Source organism: Dunckerocampus dactyliophorus, chromosome 3 (assembly GCF_027744805.1).
Source record: "Dunckerocampus dactyliophorus isolate RoL2022-P2 chromosome 3, RoL_Ddac_1.1, whole genome shotgun sequence".
In the NCBI taxonomy this organism is placed as follows: Eukaryota; Metazoa; Chordata; class Actinopteri; order Syngnathiformes; family Syngnathidae; genus Dunckerocampus; species Dunckerocampus dactyliophorus.
This window is the reverse complement of record NC_072821.1, coordinates 32,345,486-32,369,892: the sequence shown is the minus strand read 5'-3', so window position 1 is coordinate 32,369,892 and position 24,407 is coordinate 32,345,486. Positions and strand designations below refer to the sequence as shown.

Here is a 24,407-nt window from a genome sequence, read left to right as displayed (position 1 = left end):
AAGACAAAAAAAAATCTGCAGTAATTTTACAAGAATAAAGTCAAAATATTAGGCGGGAAATTTTTTTAATGTAATTTAATAAGAAAAAGTCAAAAAGTGATTTTTTGAGAATAACCTCGTAGTATGAGGAAAATAACATAGTGGCATAAATTTATTACAAAGCTGATTTTTTTTCTTGCAATATATATAAAATATATATAACAATATACACTGCTCAAAAAAAATAAAGGGAACACTCAATTCAAACTCAAAACTGCTGCGTCGTTATTCAAACTGTCCACTTTGGAAGCAACACAGGTTGACAATCAATTTCACATGCTGTTGAGCAAATGGAATAGACAACAGGTGGTGTCTTTTTCCACTTTAATTTTGAGTGTGACTCCAAATCCAGACCTGCATGGGTTAACAAATTTGATTTCAGTTGATAATTTATGTGTGATTTTGTGGTCAACACATTAAACTATGGAAAGACCAAAATATTTAATAAGAATATTTCATTCATTTAGATCTAGAATGTGATATTTTAGTGTTCCCTTTATTTTTTTGAGCAGTATATAAACAATACATTCTATATATATGCAATATATTAATATACAGTATATAACATATCTACAGTATATGTGTTGCTTTACAAAATATCAAAGATGCAAAGTTGCATCCGTTCATTTTCCACTATGTGGCCCTCAGTGGAGAAAGTTTGGACACCCCTGTTCTAAAGCATTGTGCACTGAGGTGCATTTCATTCTGCTGTTTGTAGTTTTTCTTTATTAGGAGAAATTTTAGTTTGTTTTGTCATATTACGTGTACACATCTCCAATACCCAGCCATTGGAGATGTCCAGTGCCAGCCCGAGCCCGGATAAATGGGAGGGTTGTGTCAGGAAGGCGCATCTGGTGTAAAAACGCACCCTTTTTTTTAAACATAAACTTAACTGAATGAAAATACTCGATGTTCATATTTTCCAGAACCCAGCTGAACCAGACTAAGCCCCAAACTAACCCCCCACCTAGGCGAACATCTAAAACCTTCTCAAAAGTCTTGTTCATAGGTTTTTTTTGGTTATTTTTTATGTTTTTTTTTTGTTGTGTTCGAGGCAACAGATCTGTGCTCTAACAGGTTCAGATTGAGCTGTTCCACAGTCAGATTGTGTTGCTGTGGCAACTGTTTAATGGAATGCATCTGAGTGTTTCGAGCTCCTCCAGGATATTGGCAGGCGGGCAAGCAAGCGAGCAAAAGTGTTTGTATGAGTGTAAATCAGTGTTGGCTACAAATGCCTGGGTGACCTAATCCACATCTGTGTGGGTGCTGGTGAAAGGTTCCTCTTCTATCGCAGAGCTGCTGCAAGACATCATGGGGCTAACATACTCAACACATGCTCATCTACTGAACACAGCAATGAACACTCCAATACTAATAAAACTGTGTTTACTACAATGTTTAATGCCAATTCATATTCTGGTACTAAATACTGGTACTGAAAGCAAACCACTTGGGTCCGCTCTGTCTTTGCGACTACATTTGGGCTTTCACTTGGACATTTGTGATGTAATGTGTTCTTCCCATGTTGATACTTGATTCCTTGTCATGATTCCAGTTCTTATGCGTCACTCACTGAAGTGAATCATGTAGTCGATTCACTGGTGTCTTCGCCAAACACACGAGTCAGTGAAACTTGAGCCTTCATTGAGCACCTGTGAGTCAGTGAAACTCAAATCTGTGTGTACCCTCAATTCGGTGAAACTCAAGCCTTCGTCAAGCACCCGTGAGTCGGTCAAACTCGAGTCCTCTCCGAGAACCTGCGAATCAGTGAAACTCGAGTCTTCCTTGAGTACCTGCGTGCCGGTGAATCACGAGTCTTTGTCGAGCACTCGTGAGTCAGCGAAATTGAAGTCCTCAGAAACCGATGCGTTAGTGAAACTTGAGTCTTCATCGAGCACCAATGAATCAGTGTAACTAGAGTCTTCACTCAGCACCAGCGAGTCAGTGAAATGTGAATCTTCACCGAGCACCCGTGAGTCAGTGAAACTTGAGTCTTTGTCAAGCACCCATAAGTTGGTCAAATTCGACTCCTTGCCAACCGGTGGGTGAGTGAAACTCGAGTCTTTTGAGCACCCGCGAGTCACAGAAACTCAAGTCTTTGTTGAGCACCCGCAGGTCAGTGAAACCCGAGTCTTCATTGAGCACCCGCAGGTCGGTGAAACCCGAGTCTTTGTCGAGCACCCATGAGTCAGTGAAATACGAGTCTTTACTGAGCACCAGAAAGTCTGGGAAACTTGAGTCTTTTCCAAGAACCTGTGAGTCAGAGAAACTCGAGTCTTTGTCGAACACCCATAAGTCGGTCAAACTCGAGTCTCCTCCAAGCACTTGCAAGTCAGAGAAACTCAAGTCTTGTTGAGCACCTGTGAGCCAGTGAAACTCAAGTCTTCCTCAAGCATCCGCATGTCAGTGAAACTTGAGCCTTTGTTGAGCACCAACGGGTGTGTGAAACGCAAGTCTTCATCAAACACCCACAAGTCGATGAAACTTGAGTATCCGTCGAGCATCCGCGAGTTGTTGAAACGTGAGTCTCCGTTGAGCATTTGCAAGTCGGTGAAACTCAAGCGATACGCACCCCCGTGTCGGTGAAACTGGAATCTTTCTCGAGCGCCCGCGAGTCAGTGAAAATCGAGTCCTCCTCAAGCACCCATGAGAAACTTGAGTCTTCGTCGAGCACCGGTGAGGCTGAGGATTGAGTCGTTCATTATGGCAAACCTATGATGCAGCTCGCGGAGGAAGTCCTTTCAGTAAAACATTGGTGAGAACGACTCGTTCATGACTCGCACATCTCTGCTGACGTTTGCATTGTGTGTGTATGTCAAGACACACAAATAGACAGAATAGGCCGATGCACAAAGATCTATCACACAGTCCACATGCAAGAACTCCCACATCCCTTGCAATGAGATCATCTTCTATGTCCTCTGGGGGGAGTCACATGACCAGGTTATTAAGGGAGGGTGGGCCCAAACACTTGGATGAAAACCTCATGGAGGGGAGGGTTGCGTTGAACAGAAAGAGTGAGGACAAGATGAGTTACAGATACAAAGCTGGACCAACTAGAGAGCAACTGTAGGAAGTCTTCCAGAACCTGAACCAGGAACCAGACTGGACTGGAGGCAGCAATAATATCAAAGCCAAGATTAGGAGCAGACCCGTTCACCATGTCAGAGTCCATCAGAAGAAGCTCCAGCAGACAGCTCCTGCAGAACCTCATCAAGTGAGAACAAATGTCGTGTCTGTGTATCGGTCTACTTAGATTTATTTTAAGAGACGCCAAATTTTCATTCATTTATATTAAAGTCACTTTTCATACACACAGTTGATTTGATTTGTTGGAGACAAAGATCTCATATTCGCGCAGGGGTATCCAAACCTTTGAAGCTATAGCAGGGCCACTTTGGCATTTGGCAATTTGGCATTTGGTAAAGCAACCCATGTAGATATGCTAATAAGTTCTACATATTTACAGAAAAAACAGCCTGCATCTCAGCTTTGGGTTATACAGTAGATGACAGAGTGTAATATCACCTTTTCTCTGCTGCTTGGTTTTCCATTTTTGCTGTTTTTTTCAATTTTACTAATATTTCACATGTCTTCTTGTCATTTTTTTCTTAACACTGTGACTTTATTCCAATAATATTTTGACTTTATTCTCAGAATATCACTTTTTCAACCTTTCCCCCAACCTAATTTCCCCAAAATTGACACTTTATTCTTTGTTTTGTTACTAATATTGCAAAATTATTGTGGAAATTATTGTGAATTTTTTTTTCCTCATAGATTTACGTTTTTTCGTCTTAATGTTACAATTTTTTAAATATTAATATCTCTTTCTTTCCATTGTTATGATTTTTGCGAGCTTTCTTGTTGAATTGTATTTTTAAAATGTGCCAAGCGGCAATAAAAAAAAAATTCAGCCATGATCCTGAAATTGGCCCCAGGGCGACAGTTTGGAAATCCTTGCATTCGTGACAATACATTGTATAAACTTATTTTAATAAATGATTTACAAAGTGCAGTAGATCCCTACTTTTCGTGGTGTTACTTTCCAGGACCACCAGAGAATGGCAAAAAACTAGGGCTGGCAAATAAATAAAATTGATTAGATTAATCACTGTTTTCAAATTAATTCATGATTAATCACCATTTGTAACTATGTCTGAAATATGCCCATTTTACTGTATTATTTATTTACTGTATATTTATTATTGTTTATTGAAAGAAAGACGCAGGGCAAGATTATGTATATTTGTATGTATTAACGGCTCCAAATTAACTGAAAATTTAAATCAAGCTAAAAGACGCCGCCCATATCTGAAAATCTAGTTTCTTTAACAGCAGCAGAACATTTGGATCACACTTGAACGGAGAAAAGAGGGGATGCATTCAATGACACCACGTCCTTTAAAGTGTTTTCACTGGTTTGAGTGTATTTTCTGGGATTTCCGAGTAGCAAATTGTACTTCCGCATTAACAGTTACGTAGTGAGTGATAAGAATATCCACTTAATGTTTTTCTTTGTATTTGTGCTTATTTAGACCACAGATACACGCATAATAAATACGTTTTAATGTTCGGAGTGTCCATGAATGCATCTCGCAGTAACTAGTGACAACGAAGAAAGTTCCAAGGCTGGACGGAGTGGAGACATGTTCGTGAGTTGGACGTACATATATGATGGTGGAATTGCACTGCTCTTGATGTGTTCAGGTTAGAATAAAGTTACAAAAGACCGTCAGACGCTGTGGGACTCTGTGGGGACGCTTCACTATGCTTCCGTCTGTCGTCGCAACGGAGAGGCGTGGCTTGCCATGATGCTTATGCCTTTAAAACTTAAAATTTGAATGAAATAAATTAGTTACTGCCATTAACGCGCTATGTTTGACAACCCTACAAAAACACGAGTGATTGATTGTTTGTTGTTCCCCCTATTGGACAGTAGAGGACCCGTGTTGTTCATTGTCAGTGAGGTTTTTGTTCCCCAACTTATTGGTGGAAAATGTGTGTGATTTCACTGGAAATGTTCTCGGCTCAATGGTGTCTTTTATAGCAGCAACTTCCCTTATGGCAATGACATCATCTGGCTGTGTCCTGAACTCCCCCCGCACCCCCACGCACACACACACACACACACACACACACACACACGTCATCTCACAAATCTTTCTCTTGTCTGCTCAGAGTATAGGTTGACATTTTGTTCAGTTTTAACAGACCAGTTCAAATTCGGTTCCATTACTTCATTGTGTAAATGGTGGAAAAGCAGATGCATAATCACACAGATCCCATAATTTTGCCCATTCACATATCACATAAGTCCGTGGAACGTTTTAGTGGGGGCTGCAGCGAAAATATTTGATTGGATGACTACTTGGAGCTGTGAAAACACAAAACACAATGGGCCACAAAAACCTTTTAGTTCCAGCATTGGTGGAAAAGGCGCTATTGTCTTACCTACTCATCCCTCGAGATGAGTACTGAAACGCTGTATCGTTACGGCACATGTAAACAGCAGTAACCGGACCAAAAACTGAAAACTAAATGGCTATTTTGCCTCATTTTGGTGCTAAATGAATGCAGACTCATCCACCTGCAACAAGTGCTTGACGGGGATATTATGCAAGTCACACCTTGTAAGTAATGTAGCTTCCTGACAGATGCACACAGAGTCTGGCGCTCTTTTTAAACTTTCTTGCTGACCTTAAGTGCTCACTTCCAACATGCAATACAACCCTTCCTTGTGATCCACCAATGGCGAGCGAGGTGCATTCACAAACAAAGGAATTCTGAACATCCACATTACAACACAGCACGTTGCCAGCTTGGTGTAATCAGTTAATGATTTCTGCTCAGATTGTGCGGAATGTATGCACTTAACGCAGGGGTGTCCAAAGTGCGGCCCGGGGGCTATTTGCAGCCTATGGCTGTTTTTTTATTGGCCCGCGGCACATTCTAAAAATATAATTTAACCAGAAAACTAAGCAAAAACGCCATTTTACAAGAATAAAGTGAAAATATTCAGAGAAAAAAAATGTAATTTTATGAGAAAAAGTTGTAATTTTACAAGTGAAAATATTATTTTACAAGAATAACGTAATAATATGAGGAAAACTAATATTTTAGTATTATGAAGTTGAAATGTAAAAAAAAAAAAAGTATAAAAAGTAAACAAACAAAACAAAATAAAGTTGTCATTTTGGAAAATTAGGTTGGGGAAAAAAAGTTACAATATCACATGAATAAGGTGAAAATATTGTGAGAATAAAGTTATATTACAAGAAGAAAATTTACAAGAATATATAAATATTTGGGAAAAAATAGCAGAGAAAAAACAGTTGTCATTTTTATGAGAATAAAGTCAAAATATTAAGAGAAAAAGAGTTGTACTGTAACAAGAAAAAGTAATTCTACAAGAATGACATAATATAAAAAAGTCTGAATTTTATGAGAATAAACTTGTAATATTATGATAAAGAATAATGTGATTTTAGTAACATAAATTTTAAATATTCCAGAATTTTAAAAATAATAATCAAAGTCGTAATAGTATGAGAAATACACAAAACCTGTAAAAACCTTTTCTGTGTTGCTTCTGGTTTTGCTGTGATTATTTGTTGTGAATTTGATTTCATGTGGTCAATTTATTACTTAGTTATCATTTTATTTCTGCTATTGAAGTTTTTAAATGACTATTGTGTGTCACAGAATTTTGTAAAAATATTACCAGTATAATACCAGTTTGGGCGTAACTACCAATTTGGCACCAGTGTGGGATAATATGTGACTGTACTCATCCCTGACACAGTGAACATACGTTTGCTACCATCCAGGGGGTTTTAGATGAAGTCAAAATCAAATTTTGTAATTACAGAAAGACATGCTTGCTAGTCGCTACACATAAATACTCCCGCAAATGTATCTCATTTGGTTCTTCTTTTACACCAATTCTTATTACAAATGTAGCCATGTTGTACTGAGCAGCCAGGGCGGAGACATCTGTACCGCTTCTGTTGCTTTTTTATAAATATGGACCCCCGTTTCGTCCCCCTCTGTTCAATATGATCGCTTCTGGCTCTCTTCACCACTTAATACGGGCCGCAGCATGTTTCACTCACAGTGCAGCAGTGGAAGCTACAGTAATTCATTTTGCATGTAAGAAATAGTTGTCCCATTACGTCATTCAACTTGTTTACTGATAGGAGGTGTTAACATTTGGGAAAGTTTTACAGTTTTGGGAAAGGCCATTTAAAAAAAAAAAGAAGTTGATCAGCTTGGTTCTCAGTGTACATTTGGAACTTTTCCGACATATCTATGCTTAAAATGTGATGCTGCTCAGTGATGTTGGTGTGTTTTGAACTTATCCCTGGTTCGTGAATCTCATGAACAGGTCGGGTACGAGAACTTCCGTGAGATTTGTTCCGTGTGATCTCAGTGTTTCCCTCAAGTTCTGCGATGTATTTGTGGTGGTGACTCAGGGGTGTCCAAAGTGCAGCCAGGTGGCCATTAAAAAAAAAAAAAAAATCCAATTTAATCTAAATTAACAAGAAAACTAGAAGAAAGGCAGCAAAAAAAAGGAAAAATCAAGAACAAAGTCAAAATATTAAGAGAAAAAGTTTGTAATCTAACAAGAAAAAGTTGTAATCATCGTAATATTATGATGAAAAATATCATCATTTTAGTAGCATAAAGTTGAAATATTAAAGAAAAAATAATCCAAAAAAAGTCGTAATATCATGAAAAATAAAACAAAACAAAAAGGTGTAATTTTTGGAAAATTAGATTGGAGAAAAAGATCATAAAAAAATGGGAAGAAGGTAAACATTTTGTGGGAATAAAGTAATATTACCAGGAGAAAATTTACAGATGAAAGTTTAAATATTTGGAGAGAAAAAAACAAAACCCCCACAACAGAAATGGGAAAAAAAAGTAGGGGTTCTCCAGTCGATCGGCCACCGATCAGTATCAGCCGATTTCGGTGAAGAAGCACGGTATCATCACATGCCGATACTTGCTTTCTAATTATTATAATTATCACCTCCACCAATCCCCTCCGGCCCCATTGCAGCATCCAGCCAATAGCGACCGTCCCCGCCCACTTTCCCTTCACAAAGCCAAAACCAAGCATATCTGCCGTGTGGGACTTCCTGTCGTTGTGAGAGTGATAAGTTCTGCACCCTGTAAAACATGCCGCGAAAAATGTCTAGCTGGGGTGGCGCCTTAAAAAGCTTTAGTTTGGGTGCGGCATTTGGGGGGTGGGCACTTGGAAGGGTGTGGTGAGTTTTCGAGGCTTGCGATGTGAGCATCTTCATCACATACACAAGAATTCACAGGCGATACGGCGCAGGGATACGGCGGGAGGCAAATATAGTGCAGAGCGATTTGTGAGGTCATATTTTTTTGAGAAGGCATTTACGTGATGCAAATGTATGACTCTTTTGAATGCATATTGTTACTCTTTACTAAAATGGCCTCAGCAAATAAGCGGAAGTACAGTACGTTCCTCGTCAAGGACCTCCGACTAGAACCGGACTCACGGGACCAACTGGGGGGGGGGGTAAGTCACTGTTGATGTAGTACTCTGCTGATGGGGATGTCATACAACTTCATGTCCAAAAATCCTTTTAAAGAAGGCGCCTGATCCTTTAAGTTAGTGGAAAAAGTAAGTCAATTATGTTTTTATCGAAATTTTATGGTTCCCCTTTCATATTATATAGCCCACCCCCCTCGACCACACGAGGCGCCTGCAAGCCTGCTTTTCCTTCAGGTCAGTTAACAATGTGAGAACACCAGAAAGAAATGCATTCCGAAATACAAAATGTGAGCATTTTATATTTCAAACAAGCATATTTGCTTGTTTGTTTATAAGCTATGAAAAATAAATGTTACAAAAATGAGTAGCCCTTGGCCATTTTCATTTTGTAAAAATAACTCTGACAAGAAAAAAGTTTGTTGACCACTGATATAGCCAATAGTATATTTCAAATTTACACTTAAGGTATGTAACCGGCATCGGTCACTCGGGGATGATCGCTATTGGTATCAGCAGCATCCCATTTTTACAAGAATAAAGTCAAAATATTAACAGAAAAAAGTCGTAACAATAAAAAATGTTGCAATAAACTGTCATTTTAGTAGCATACAAGTTTAAATAGTAAAGATTTTTTTAAAAAGTCGTAATGAGAAACAAACAAAACAAAATGCATTTGTAATTTTTGAAAATTAGGTTGGAGAAAAAGTTGTAATATTATGGGAATAAAGGTATAACATTACGAGAAGAAAGGTGAAATATTTGGAAAAAAACAACAACAGTAGAAATGGAAAAAAACATCTGTAATTGTTATGAGAATAAAGTAAAAAATATTAAAAGTCGTATTCTAGCAAGGAAAAAAGCTGTAATTTTATGATAATAAACTTGTATTATGAGGAAAAATAATGTCATTTTAGCAGCATAGAGTTAAAATATATATTTTTTTTGGTTAAAGTCGTAATATTTTGAGAAACAAACTAAACAAAATAAAGTTATTAATTTTTGGAAAATTAGGTTGGGGAAAAAGTTATAATATTAAGGGAATAAAGGAATCATGTTACAATAAGAACATTTCCAAGAAGAAAGTTGCAATAGTTGGAAAATTAAAAAAAAAAGCAAAAATGGGAAAAAAAGAGCAAAGAGTGTTTATACTAATAATAGTCTTTTTCGCCTACATCACAAAGCTCAGATGCAGTTTTGCCTTGACAACTTCTTAGAGTATCCACACGTGTTGCTTTACAAAATATCAAAGAGGCAAAGTTGCATCCTTTCATTTTTCACTTTGTGGCCCTCGCTGGATAAAGTTCTGCTGTCGGGGCATGCTTGTACGCAGCTCTGCAGAATCCGAGAGTTTCGGCCAAGAGGAGAAGAATGCAGATTTAGCTGTACACCACCACTAAATGAAACTCAGTATAGTGCCCAATATCATCTTAAAAGCCCCTGAAATGAGCAGGTTAGGATCCCTTTAAGATGGTTTATTATCATCCAAGTAAGAGTAAAGACAATAAAACAATGTCTTACACTTTAAGAATTGAATGATAAACAAAGAGGGAAGCAATTTGCTTTGTATTTGAGCTGAGCTCCACCCATCCTGCCTTGGACATGAAGTCAAGACTCCAGTGCAGATGGTTCCAAGCCTTCCAGATGTGCTTGGACTATAAAAAGTTATTGTTGCTCAATTCTTCCCCTGTGGAACTAATAGTTGTCGGCCTTTTTTCCCATGGATTTAACAATGTAACACCGCTGCACACGGCCAGGTTTGAGAGCGCAACGCATCAGCGCACACATTGAAATGATGTGTCGGATTGCTACTTTTGCAAGATTTGGAAAAACAGTGGTTGCCCCTTCTTAAGGAGTTAGCGCCCACATTTCAACAACACTTTGCAACACTTTATCTTTGGTGCTGTTTTGGAAATGTTCTGTGTTCATAGTTCACTTGTATTTTGATGGCTGCAGGGTGACGGCTCAGCGGAGCCTGGAAGATGCAGAGGAGGTGGAGCGAGAGCGCAGGAGGAGAGCAAGGCACAGGCAAAGAGAAGAGCCGAGTGCTTCTTTTGATCCTCAGCAGCAAAATAACCTGACGTTGACAACACAGTAAGGGCTTTCAAGCTGTTATGCTATGCTTTGCTTCATTTTTTCTATCCTGTGAACTGGTGGGTGATGAATTTCCCCTTCTCTCACACGGAGAACTAGCATACACCTTTAGTTCCACACATACTTCATGACGTTTTCAGTGCTGATGAGGAGGGAAAATGTAGCACGTGCACTTCCAGTCCAGTGATGCTGTGGTTGACCTTAGACCAGGGGTGTCCAAACCCTTTCCAGCGAGAGCCACATACTTTGATATTTTGGAAAGCAACACATGTAGATATGCTAACAAGTTCTATATTTCACATCTCAGCCTTGTCATACACTGTAGGTGAAAAAGCCTATTATTAGTATCAACTTCAATCTTTGCTGTTTTTTCATGTTTTTAATTTTCCAAATATTTCAACTTTCTTCTTGTAAATTTTCTTCCCCTTTCCTCCCATAATATTAGAACTTTTCCCAATAGTGCAACTTTATTTTGTTTAGTTTGTTTCTGATAATACAACTTTAAAGAAAATGTACAAATTTCTGTAATACTTCAACTCTATGCTACTAAAATTCTATATATTTTTTAATATTATATTACAATTATGTAAAATTGTAAAATTAGCAGATTTTGTCATTTTTTATGCTCTTTTCTTTATATGTTTCAGCTTTCTTCGTGTAAATTTTCTTCTCATAATATTTTAACTTTATTCCCGTGATATAACAACTTACAACTTATAACTCAAACAAACTTTCTAAAAAAAAAATTACAACTTTATTTTGTTTAGTTTGTTTTTCATTATATTAATTCATTCATGAATGAATTAACAATTTTTTTCTTTAATATTCCAACTCTATGCTATTAAAATGACATTATTTTTCCTCATAATATTAGGAGTTTGTTCTTGTAAAACTGCAACTTTTTTCTCGTCAGAATACAATTTTTTTCTGTTAAGATTTTGACTTTATTCTTGTAAAATTACTGCTCATTTGTTCATTTTTTTGCTGTTTTTTGGGGTTTCAACTTTTATCTTGCAAATTTCCTTGTCATAATATTATGACTTTATTCCCATAATATTTGGACTTTATTTCTATAACTTTTTCCCCCATTTAATTTTCCAAACATCACAACTTAAAATTACATTATTTTTCCTCATATTACGAGTTTACACTTGTAAAATTGCAACTTTTTTCCTCGTTAGAATTTTTCTCTTAATATTTTGGCTTTATTCTCGTAAAAATCACAGCTGTTTTTTCCATTTCTCGGCTGTTGTTTTTTAATTTTCCAAATATTTATTGTAAGTTTTCTTCTCATCATATATACCCACAATATTTTGAAGTCATTGCCATAATATTCTAACTTTTTTCCCAAGCAAATTTTCCAAAAATTACTTTATTTTATTTTGATGTCATAATATTATGACATTTTAAATGTCTGTTTTCTTAAAATGTCCAACTTTATGCTACTGAAATGATTATTTTTGCTATATATAATATTTGACAATATTACGTCATTCTTGTAAAATTACTTTTTCTTGTGAGATTACAACTTTTTTCTCTTAATATTTTAACTTTATTCTATAAAATGACTGTTTTTGTTCATTATATTTTTAGAATGTGCTGCCGGCCAACTAAAAAAAAAGAAGCTAAGGGCTGCAAAATGGCCCCCAGGCCACACTTTGGATAGCCCTGGTTTACATGTTAATAACAGAATTGTGAAAAAGTGTACGTATTCATTCATCTTTGTCTTCATTTGTACTTCAGTTTGGTGCAAACCATGTGTCTAACGAGTACCGATGCTTGCACGTTTGCCCGACTCAGCAGCCAGCAGCGGATCTTTGTGTGTTCCTGTGGAAACCTTCTGCTCCCGTGATGCAACCTGACACTGCAGGTTCCATCTGCCACCTGGTTTATTGTTAATTGTTAAACATCTGCTGTTCCTCAGGTCGAATGAGGAGGTGAAGCCAAGTTGCTGCCTTGTTGTGGATGAGGACGAGGGCTTCAGTGACTGGAGCCACCGATTGGACAACCGTAATGATTGTGAGCACTTCAGGGTCAAGGAGCAGGCACCTTCGTGGATGCAGTGGAAAGCAGGCAGATTTCAGGAGAATGAAGTGGCGGAACAAATGAATGAGTCCCTCCAATCTACAGGAAGCTCTCCTGTGGGGGTAGGCTGCCCAGCCGGTCAATAATCAACCAGTCAACATTTGAGATTTGTCATCTTGCAACAGTCACCTTGTATTTGTACTTTTAGGAGAGAGAAGTAAAGGCGTCAGACAGCTCAACAGTGTTTCTGTCACAAGATGCGAGACAACCTGACATCCAGCAACCTGCAGACAAAACGCCCCACATGGCCACTGGACGGATGAGACCAGAGTGCGTTTTACACACATTGTCTGGCCTTTGCTTCACTTATATCTATCCATCCACCGACAATAATATTTGATAACAGGGCATGAATATTCTATATTATATGTTTACACAATACTTTACTTTATACTAGAGGTGGGCGATACTACAAATTTTGGTATCTATGCGATAAAAGACCAGCCCTGCTAATACGGATACCGAGACCAATCATTTTTACTTACAAGATTTACTTTTAATTTTTAGAACAGGATTATCCAGACATGCATTTTATTTGCGGATAGATAGATAGATAGATAGATAGATAGATAGATAGATAGATAGATAGATAGATAGATAGATAGATAGATAGATAGATACTTAATTAATCTCCAAGAGAAATTAACTTTATCCAGCAGCTCTGCATGCTGGAGCCTATCCCAGCTGACTTCGGGTGAGAGGCAGAGTACACCCTGGACTGGTCGCCAGCCAATGGCAGGGCACATATAGACAAACAACCATTCACACTCACATTCATACCTATGGACAAGAGTCGCCAATGAACCTAACATGCATGTTTTTGGAATTTTTTCCAACGATCATGATTATACTCAGAATAAAATACCGGGCAAAGATTTTAAACGGACAAAAACATTAGGAACAAACCATTTGAACAATATTTAATACAGTAAGCCCTTGGCAATTTCTGCAAAGTAGGATTCCTTATTTATAGGGTGTCAAAACTGTGGCCCTGTTTTTTTATTGGCCCGCGGCGCATTCTAACATGATAATTTAACAACAACGGAAAAAAGGGAAAAATCAGCACTCATGTTACAAAAATGTAAGTAAAAATATTGAGAGAAAAACAGTCTAACAAAAGTTGTAATTTTACAAGAATAACATCATGATATTATCAGGAAAAAAAATTAGTCATAATATTAGGAGAAACAAAACAAGATAAAATGTACCTATTTTGGAAAATTATGTTGGGGTAAAAGTTAGATGATATATGGGAATAAAGTCATATTGTTATGAGAAGCAAATTCACGAAGATTATTTGAGGAGAAAGTTGAAATATTAGGAAATAAAAAAAAACAGCAAAAATTTGAAAAAAAAGGGTGCAGTTGACAATATATAATATAATAATATGCTTTTTCACCCATAACACACAGCCGAGATGCACTTTTTTTTTTAAATATATACCTGTATAACTTCTTAGCATATCTACATGTGTTGCTGTACAAAATATTGAAGTGGCCAATGCTTTCATTTTTCACTATGTGGCCCTCACTGGAAAACGTTTGGACACCCTGAAGTTAGAGCATAGAAAACCTGTGCATGACCTTCTAAAAATGTTTTTTAAAAAAAAAAACATTATTAGAGACCTCTTGACATGAAATAACACCCCTATAGTCACCCTTACAGTTGTATCACCCAATATAGTGGACATTCATTCATTAATTCATTTTCTATGACGCTTAATCTTTATTAGGATAGCGGGAGTATGCTGGAGCCTATCCCTGCTGACTTTGGGTGAAGGGCGGGGTACACCCTGGGCTGGTTGCCAGCCAATCCCAGGGGAACATATAGACAAAAAAACACTCACATTCATACCTATGGACAATTTAGAGTCTCCAATTAATGGAAGATGCATGTTTTTGGGATGTGGGAGGAAGCCGGAGTATCTGGAGAAGCCGCCACCAACAGGAAGTCCTGCATTAGGATCAGATCTCGCAGAGGTGAGGCCATGGACCTCTCTCAGGCCATGTTGGACTCCAGAGTCACCGTCAGTTTAACACCGGAGAACATCCAAAGTCCACACGGAGATTCAAACCCAGATCGTCCAGATCTTCTAACTGTGTCGCCAACATGCTAACCACTTGGCCACCGTAGTAGACATAATACGATAAAATTAGACATAAAAAGACTCACTATATCAATGATACAGACTCACAAATTACATAATATTTGATACTGTAGCATAGATAGTACAGTACTTCCTGCACAAGAACAAGCTATCTCCATAACTTGACATATCTTGTTTACAGTGACGATGTCTGCACGGTGGACAGAGCAACGAAACAAGAGGAAGAAGAAGTACAGTGGATTTCTCAGAGGAAGTGGAGGTCAGACCAAAGCAGGCCGACATATGAAGATGAGCCAGAGGAAGATGAGCTAAACTTGACACATGAAAAGGAGGAAGGTAGAGAGAACCCAAAGCTGCAGGTCAGTTTTTTAACATAGCTAAACTACAACTGTGACTACAGCATCTCTCAGTTTAACTGCTTCCATTCATACTAGTGAGAGGCCCATACATTTTGGGTACATTTTGTGCATTAAAGATGCTCAAACCGATTTTTTGTAGGTCAGTATACTGCATGCTAAGCTACGGTATATGAGCACACAGCAAACACCCACAGCTTAGTGTTGGGTTAGATAGGTGACAAGGCAAATTTGTACAATCCATCCATCCATTTTCTATACCGCTTCTCCTCATTAGGGTCGCGGGGGTATGCTAGAGCCTATCCCAACTGACTTCGGGCGACAGGCGGGGTACACCCTGGACTGGTCGCCAGCGAATTGCATGGCACATATAGACAAACAACCATTCACACTCACATTCATACGTATGGACAATTTAGAGCCTCCAATTAACCTCACCTGCATGTTTTTGGAATGTGGGAGGAAACCGGAGTACCCGGAGAAAACCCACACGTACACGGGGAGAACATGCAAACTCTACACAGAAATGCCCAAGGGAGAATCGAACCCAAGTCTTCCCGATCTCCCGGCTGTTACTGTGTTGGCCAACGTGCTAACCACTAGACCACCGTGCGGCCCAAATTTGTATAATAGCTATAATAATACATCTCATCAATAATAATTATAACAATATAGGATGACATTTTAGTTAATTTTGCATTTTTTTTTTTTGCTTGAAAATGCTTAATTTGGGGAAAAAATATTTACAATTTGCTTAAATATGCATTTCTTTTTACTAATAATAACAAACCTGTATACTAAAAAAATGTTTTTTAGCAAATGAAACTTACTTACATTTTGAAAAACCACGATAAGTCAATGAGAATATATAGAAAATAATGAACAGACAAAAGAGACACATAAAACATTAGAAGCTGCTAAGGAAAAAATGTGCTATTTTAGTAGTACAGTCATGTTTTTTGGGTTTTTCGTAGAGGTCAAGGGAAGAACAATACGGGAAGGATGAGGACAGAAATGTGCGGTCTGCATTTTCTGTGTGCAGCAGTGAAGAAGAGGATGCATTCAACTGCTATGGTCCCATGAGCCCAACATTCAAGGTATGATGAAGAAATAGATCTTGAAGAAGGTGAAAAAGCGTATTATTAGTATGAACTTCTCATAACGTAGCGTTTTCCTCAACCAAATTTTCCCAAAATTTGACATTTATTTTGTTTTGTTTCACATATTATTACAACTTTAAAAAATCATATATTTTTTCTTTAATATGTCAACTCTGTGGAAGTAAAATGACATTATTTTTCTTCATAATATTAGGAGTTTATTCTTGTAAAATTGTGACTTTTTTTTTCTTTACAATATGACCTTTTTTTTTAACGCAATACAGCTTTTTTGTCTTAATATTGTGACGGTATTTTTTCAAATTCTCTTCAAATTTAAGCTGTTTTTTCCGTTTTTGTTTTTGTTTTTTTTCTTTTTACAAATGTTCTTTTTGTAATTGAAACTTCATTCCCATAATATTTTGACTTTATTTCCATAATATTTACCAAAATTACCAAAAATTACAGCTTTATTTTGTTTTTCTTGTTTCTTATGATAGTCTTATGATATGACTGTCCTTTAAAAAAAAAAAAAGTACTTAATGCGACTAAAATAATATTATTTTTCCTCACAATATTACAAAGTTATTCTTGTAAAATTACGACTTTTCTTGTTAGATTACAACTTTTTCTTCTTAATATATATATATTTTTTTGTTGTCTTGGGAAATTATATTTTTAGAATGTTCTGTGGGCCAACAAAAAAATCAACAGCTGCCGGCTTGTTGCCCCCGAAGCCCTCCGTTGTCCAATAACCTATTCTTTGAATTTGTAAATGTATTACAAATGTATTGTATGCACACTATGAACAACATAGCAAATAAGCATACTGTCGAAGAAAACTGAAAAATATCAATTTCATCACGCTAGTATGGATCCGATACTGATACTATTGATACTGTTGATATCTGGTTCTATCCCCACAAGGCCCTCCACCCCTCCTGAGTAGTACTCATGGACAGGCCACGCTAAAGAATGGTACTACCGTAATTGCTCTAATAGTCATTCAGGTGTGTCTTGATGCTGTGCCCCCAAGCCGTCTAAAAGTGACAGAACGCAAAGCAGAACAAAAAAAACAGAAAACAAAATTCAAAAGCGGATCATGACACTAACAATACATTTGTGTATGTGATGTGATGTGATGATAATATCTGTATTAATAATCTCTTTTATGTTGTTTCACCAGAAACTCCTCATTCAGTTTTACCCAGTAAGTACGTGGAATTTCCTCATGTCGCTGTGTGAAAGGTGGTGGTTTGGTGTGCATGACGTGATTTTTTTCATGCAACGCAAATCTGCAAAGGTCAGGGGCTGTGCAAACTTGCCACTGTAGTGGGTTATAGGAGTGTAAAGGTGACTATAGGGGTGTTATTTCATGTTTAGACGCCTCTGATAATGTTAAATAACGTATTTAGAAGGTCGTGAATAGTTTTTCTGTGCTCTAACTTCAAAAATATTCCATTAATAAATAAGGAGGGGTATAGGGGTGTTATTTCATGTTTAGACGCCTCTGATAATGTTAAATAACGTATTTAGAAGGTCGTGAATAGTTTTTCTGTGCTCTAACTTCAAAAATATTCCATTAATAAATAAGGAATCCTACTTCACGGAAATTCACTCATCACAGTCAGGTCCGGAAACAATTAACCGCCATAAACAAGGGATGACTGTACTTAAAGAAAGCATTTTATCTTGACCTCTTAGCTTTGTGTTGTACTTAATTCAAATAGTTAACAGTGTAGTATCTAATAATACATCTCAACATGAATTAATACATTTTATTGTTTTAATATGCCAAGTGATAATGAAAAATCAGCTATAAAACGTGAACTGCAGAGTCAACCGCTGATGATGTCATAGAAGGGTGACGGAGCTGATTTACAGTTCCTGTTTCCAGGTCTTAGCAAGCTAATAGGATGCTAACAAGGACGTTTTGTGATAAAAACAAATTAAGAACGCAGTTGGACCTACGCAGTGTATTCATAAGATGACATTATTGTACGCTAATCGTAAAATATACGCAAGCCGAGGCAAAATTTTGGCGTAATTTTTTTACTTTAACAGAAAAACACTACTGTGTCTTATCATTAATTAATAAATATATATATATATTTTTAAATATGCTATGTGAAAATGAAAAATGAGTCCCCGGACCACACTTTGGATGTCCCTGGCCGAGGCTAACTGTATGTGCTCAATAATGTCACCCTCCAAGAATCTTGAATTGCTTACATCCTGCAAAGTAGTGAAAGAGTTTGTTCAGATTTAACAGCTTAATGCATTTAAGTGAAACCATGAAGGAGTCGTTTCTTGTGGCTCGGCACACACACACACAAAAAAAAGCCGGCTTTTTCAGCTGTTGACCAATGAGGTGCGGCTTGAATAAAAAAACAACGAAGCGGCTCCAGTTTTCAGGCAGGACCTGACTTCAGAGAGTCGGACACTCTAAGAGTCGTATCTTTTTGTGACCGACTCACTACAATATTTCTCTTTACAGGAAGAAGTGACGAGCAGAGTCCCGACGGATGGTAAATGTGTGGTAAGTTAGGATTGAATGTCCTCATTGAGTACATGCTACTTTTAGAATTTGATCGCATTGATGTGGTCATGATATAACTCCATGAAAATTATGATTTAAAAAAACAGTTTGACTCACGGCAACTATGTTGCATTAAAGGATCGCCGAACAAAGTGCAAAAATGCAATGCTTGACGAAAAAGTGTAGAGACATAACCATGTAAAAACTGTGGGCTTTTTTTAAACAGTGGTACATGTATGCTGTACATTTAACTGTATTACACGTATTTATAAATGATTACCGACTAAGGGTGAATGAGATGTGTTTTCTGGCCATTTTTGGCCAAAAAATAAAAATTATATTCATATTAATATTACAATAAAATAACATTGATGATTATAATATTATAAAATATATATATAATAATAATAATAATATATTTTTGGACCAAAAATCTGTGAATTTGCAGGTTCGTGAATGTGCGGGGATCCACTGCAAATGTAAAGTGTCTAAAGACGAGTGCATTTCATTGTCACTTATCACATTTTTCATTTTGTTTTAGATCACAGAGCGAACAGAATCTCTGAGAAAGAGGTAGGTGATGTGCAATAGACATATCGTCAATGAACATCACCACAGTATCATTACACGGTTTACTGACAGCTTAGTGGTGCAAAAATCTATTCTCATTTCTTCCCATGGAAAATGTCCAATTTAAAGAATACATGTGCTACATGTGTCTTTTATTATGTACTACAGTAATCTCTCGCCTGTCACAAAGCGGCTCATAAGGTTGGGCAAAGCAAAACTAAACAAAGTACAAACCAAAAACAGGAGAAGACACACATACAAAAGTAAACAAACAAGGCACAAAAATCGAGACTAGTAGCAAGGATAACGAGGCAAGAGGCACGGAGTAGCACTGACGGTTTTTCCAAAATATGTGAATTAATGAATCATTGCTGTTTTGTGGTGGAATACAGACTGTTATTAGTGAACTATTCAAACAAATGTTACGTATTTTCTAAATTAAAGTAAGCAATTTCTAGCATAAAATGGCTAAATAAAGTAAAGTACAATTATAAGGCATTCAGAAGACACATTCAAAGACGTTGTGATGGTAGTATTCTACGCTGGTCAGTAATGTTACATTGATGAGACTTCATTGAAGACGTGATTCTTGACGTGACTGAAAACAGGACGGTGGTGGTGGTTGAGCTCGCTGCCACATCGTGTCTTTGGGAACAGTCATGTCATGTCTTCAATGAAGGTAAAGGTAAGCTTAAATCTTCATTTATCCCTTTCATTTATATGCATTTGGATTTATTTTATGCATGTAAAACATTGAAAAACGCCTTTTGTGTTTTGATTTTTGAGAGTCAACTGCTGATGACATCTTCCATTGTACCCTAGTGATCGTCATTTGACACCGTTAAAGAGCAAAACCATTCGTATCTGAAACCATTCCAAGTTCTCAGACTTGGAATCTAGTCTATCTAGACTTGTGTATGTCCCACCTAGTCTTGGAGCACGAACTGATAAAGCCTGCTCGGAAGAGAGGCGAAACATCTTCAAAAGACAGCCTATGACAGTCCAGTTGCGATAAATTCAATGCTAGAATCTGGTGTGTTTACATTTCACTACTCTACGTAAAGAATGGAACGTTTATGGAAATGTACTAGAAATTAGATTGGACTGCAAGGTTTCATCTCTATTTTTTGTCTGTGCATTGACTTGACATCACCAGCAGCTTCAGTTAGCATTATGAAAACCTCCCTCTGAATCAAATCAAAACATCCCCCATATATCAAGAGAGATTCAAGATTCAAGAGATTCAAGAGAGTTTTATTGTCATGTGCATGGTAAAACAGCAGTTATACTATGCAATGCAATCCAGTAGCGTCTTTATTTCATGGATCATTTTCTGACCAGACATGTGCTTTTTGTTCCTCGTTTCCTTTGCAAGTGCCAACTTCATGAAGAAGACGTCGCCGCCTATGTGTGTTTCCAAGATTGACAGAAGACTGCAACAGTACACGCACGCTCTTGAGGCAAGACTCCCTCTCTGATGCAATCTTCCGTCCAGTGAAATTTCCCAACATCAGCTTAATTCTTCACAGATTTCCTCGAAGGAAGGCAGAGCAGCCTCTCAGGTCCCAGTGGATCTGACAAGTCCCGCTTTGCCTGTCGCCCACAAAAGGAACATGTTTGAGGCCGGGGAGGCCTGGAACTACAACAGCCTTACAAACACACCATCAAAGGTCTATTAAGAAGTACTTCATAGCGACTTAGATTAAGCATACACTGTTGGTAACAAAGCATTTCAAAGTTAGAGTACCTCATAAGAGTGAGTATGTTTGATTCCTGGTCTATCTTTTCATGGGAGATTGTATAATATGTAAATTTCCTGGTAATCATGGTAGCGACACAAAATATTTGGGCAGAAGTTGGACATTTTCAGTCACGGGCGTAGCAATATTGCGGTTCAATTATCGTGCCCTCGCTCTGTTGCGGTTTTTCCGAAATTTTGCAGTAGACTATGGTCAAAACATACTTCAGTATGCAAGTGATATGTACTGTCCTGGTCACTGGGCGGCAGTAATGACACAAAACATTGATGAGACATTACCTTTGTATGCATGAGTTTGCCTAGATTACTGCTTTAATTATTTGTATGACGAGCTCGAATGTAAAAAAAAAAATGCTTTGGAAAGTAACGATATAATGCTTTCAGGATGCAGACACTTTAAAAGTTGGAGTGTCAGAGCTCATCAACCAGTGGCTGAGAGGAGGGGAAAGTGGAAGTGGAAGCAGCTCACTTTCCAAACCAGCAGTGAGTTTTTTAACATCCTCCGCTGCCTGTGAATGACACAAAATGCACAACCCTTGCCAGAAATTTTTCATTGGGGTGGCCGAGGTGAGATCACGGCCACCACTGGCCCCCCCGTAGCTCCGCCACTGCTATTAGAGCAATTAATAGCTGAGCAGTGTGTTGCTTTTACTTTTTATTTTTTACTTTTCCAAATCTTTTAACTTTTTGAAAAAATAATGTTCATACATTTTTTTCTCATAATATTATCTTTGTTCCCCTAGTATTATACCTTTTTCCCCAACCTAATTTTCCAAAAATGACAACTGTGTTGTGTTTTGTTTGTTTCTCATAATATTACGACTTGAAAAAATAACCAATTTTTTCTTTAATATTTCAACTCTATGCTACTAAAATTACATAAATTTTCCTCACAATATTACGAGTTCATTCTCATATAATTGTGACTTTTTCTCATTAGAATACTACCTTTTACTGTTAATATTTTGGTTTATTTTTGTGAAATTACAGCTGTTTTTTCCCCAATTCTGCTGTTGTTTTTGTTTAATTTTCCAAATATTTCTTGTACGTTTTTTTGTCATAATTGTGACTTTATTCCCATAATATTTTGACATCATTCTTTTTTATATAGCCTAATTGTCCAAAAACTACAACTTTATTCATTGTTTTGTTTGCGTCTCATAATATTACAAATTTATAAAAAATCTTCTTTTTTCTTTAATATTTCAACATTATGCGACTAAAATATTATTTTTCCTCATAATATTACGACATTATTCTCATAAAATTTGTTAGATAATATTTTGATTTTATTCATGTAAAATTATTATTTTCTGTTGCATTTTTTTAGTTTTCTAGTTAAATCATATTTTTAGAATGTGGCCAATAAAAAACGTGGGCCACACTTTGGACACTCATTAGTGGTGAGTAGCTATACATTTTATAATTTAAATGTGTTTAATATGTGAGGCATAGTGAAGAAAGACAGAAAGGTGAATCTAATCTAATAATGACAGCAGTATAATTATTACTTTTTGCAAATGTTGACCCACAGTTGGAGGACAACATCAAGCTAGAGGGGTTGGAGGGAGAGGAACGAGCCGCTTGTCTGGAATAGACATTTTTATGTGCATATATATCAATTACTTGTGGTTTTTCAACATTAGCTGGTGGTCCCAGGCCATAACTCCCGCAAAAAGTGGCGGTCGACTGTATACAGCAGAGTGTGAATAAATTATGGGATTATAATGAATATAATGTGTTGTAAAAATGTCAATAAACCCTGCAAACATGAACTTTATTTGCAGGAAATACAACTTGGTGGTGTTTTAGTCAAGAAAAATATGTGGGAGAGCTTTGGCGATGTGGTATCTCCTGGATGGAATGGCAAGGTTGGTGTTTTCTGTGGTGAATTCAAGAATTTTGTTGTGTGCAATAATTAGGAAAATCCTCTTTATCAAGATGCCGGGGAAAAAATAATTGTGACATCAAATTAATACATTCAGTTGCTTTTACTAAAAAAAAAAAAAAAAAATGCAGTAACGTTTACCTTATTAGCCAGTTAATATCCTTATTTGAATTTATGCCCAAACTATATTAGTTGAGTAGGTATGGACTTTTTTGGCCTTACACATGGAACTTTGCTTATGAATCTGGAAAATACGTTGATGGAGCTCTTGCTGTGCACTGCAGATGTGTGGAGATTAGTGAGTGACACTGATATCGGTGTTACATACTGAAGTAATACTAAAATTACAGTATAAATAAAGATGATCATTATAGTAGTTTCTCAGTCTTTGTTTCCTTGCTTTTCAACTTTGTTGTAGGAATGCACGACCGCTAAAAAGCATACCTGTGTTGTGACGAGTCATGGGGAGTATGAGAAGGTTTCTGATGAGGACGGCTGTAGAGATACAAACTGGTCAGGTAAGCAGCCATCATGCATATTTTTTTTGTTTTTGTTTGTTCTTTTTTTTTTTTTTTTGCTTTACCTGTGATACCTACTGTACTTGCGATGTCAAATGCACACAAGGGGTCTCCAACTTTCATCACTACTAGAGCTGTCAACTATTTGTGTTTTATTTATGACTGGCAACATTTCAATTGTACACTGCTTTATTTCCCAAGCAGATCTCCACTCAAACAGTGTGTCCGTTATCTTTATGGCCATTTGCCGTTATATAAAAGCATAAAGTCTGAATTCAACAGTTATATTACAAAACTACTAAGAGTTGAAGCAAATATTCCTTGAGCCTTTGTGAGCTACTCAAAATCACCTGGCAACACAGGAGACCCCTGTGATAGTATCACCAGCATAAGCACAATGACGCATAAATAGAGTTTTGAGGACAAGACATAATTAGTATAATGACAATGAGAGCAAAATTGTGCAGTACGTCCCCCGTATGAACGTGATATCCACTTGTAGCTTTCCCGTGGGACAAAAACGAGCTCCAAACTAAACGCATTGCTTGTTTGAGTTAAAAACAAAATGTCACTGTGGTAAAAAGTCACACATGGAGTCCGAAGCCAGTGACAGCTAGGCCAAAGCATGTAAACAAAGTCGAACAGCAATAGGTTTGATAAGGGAGTGATCGAACATGCTGGCATGGATTGGTGTAACCTGTGGCAAGCTGTCAAAGCCATTGAGGTTTAATAGACTAGTTTTGATTCTCGCGGCAATACGGCACATAGTGCGTCCCTTGTTGGCTCAACACGGGTGTTGGCAACCCAACGTGACACATGTAGCGTTTG

The 24,407-nt window shown here is 37.2% G+C and overlaps 1 protein-coding gene across 2 annotated transcripts in view; it reads left to right on the top strand.

Moving 5' to 3' along the window:
- The first annotated feature begins 3,067 nt into the window (after positions 1-3,067).
- Positions 3,068-24,407, top strand: part of LOC129178917 (caldesmon-like) — a 34,634-nt gene continuing 13,294 nt past the window's right edge. Inside the window, exons 1-14 of one of the 2 annotated variants that reach the window (XM_054771607.1) lie at positions 3,068-3,256; positions 10,523-10,660; positions 12,585-12,807; positions 12,894-13,015; positions 15,034-15,211; positions 16,183-16,305; positions 17,492-17,515; positions 18,803-18,844; positions 19,386-19,417; positions 20,790-20,874; positions 20,944-21,084; positions 21,558-21,656; positions 22,961-23,044; positions 23,480-23,579. In XM_054771607.1, the coding sequence (XP_054627582.1) occupies positions 3,201-3,256; positions 10,523-10,660; positions 12,585-12,807; positions 12,894-13,015; positions 15,034-15,211; positions 16,183-16,305; positions 17,492-17,515; positions 18,803-18,844; positions 19,386-19,417; positions 20,790-20,874; positions 20,944-21,084; positions 21,558-21,656; positions 22,961-23,044; positions 23,480-23,579 (1,447 nt within the window). In that variant the 5' untranslated portion in view covers positions 3,068-3,200. Of the gene's footprint in view, positions 3,257-4,519; positions 4,691-10,522; positions 10,661-12,584; positions 12,808-12,893; positions 13,016-15,033; positions 15,212-16,182; positions 16,306-17,491; positions 17,516-18,802; positions 18,845-19,385; positions 19,418-20,789; positions 20,875-20,943; positions 21,085-21,557; positions 21,657-22,960; positions 23,045-23,479; positions 23,580-24,407 lie in introns of those variants that run through there. The other variant, XM_054771606.1, reaches the window with a different exon arrangement.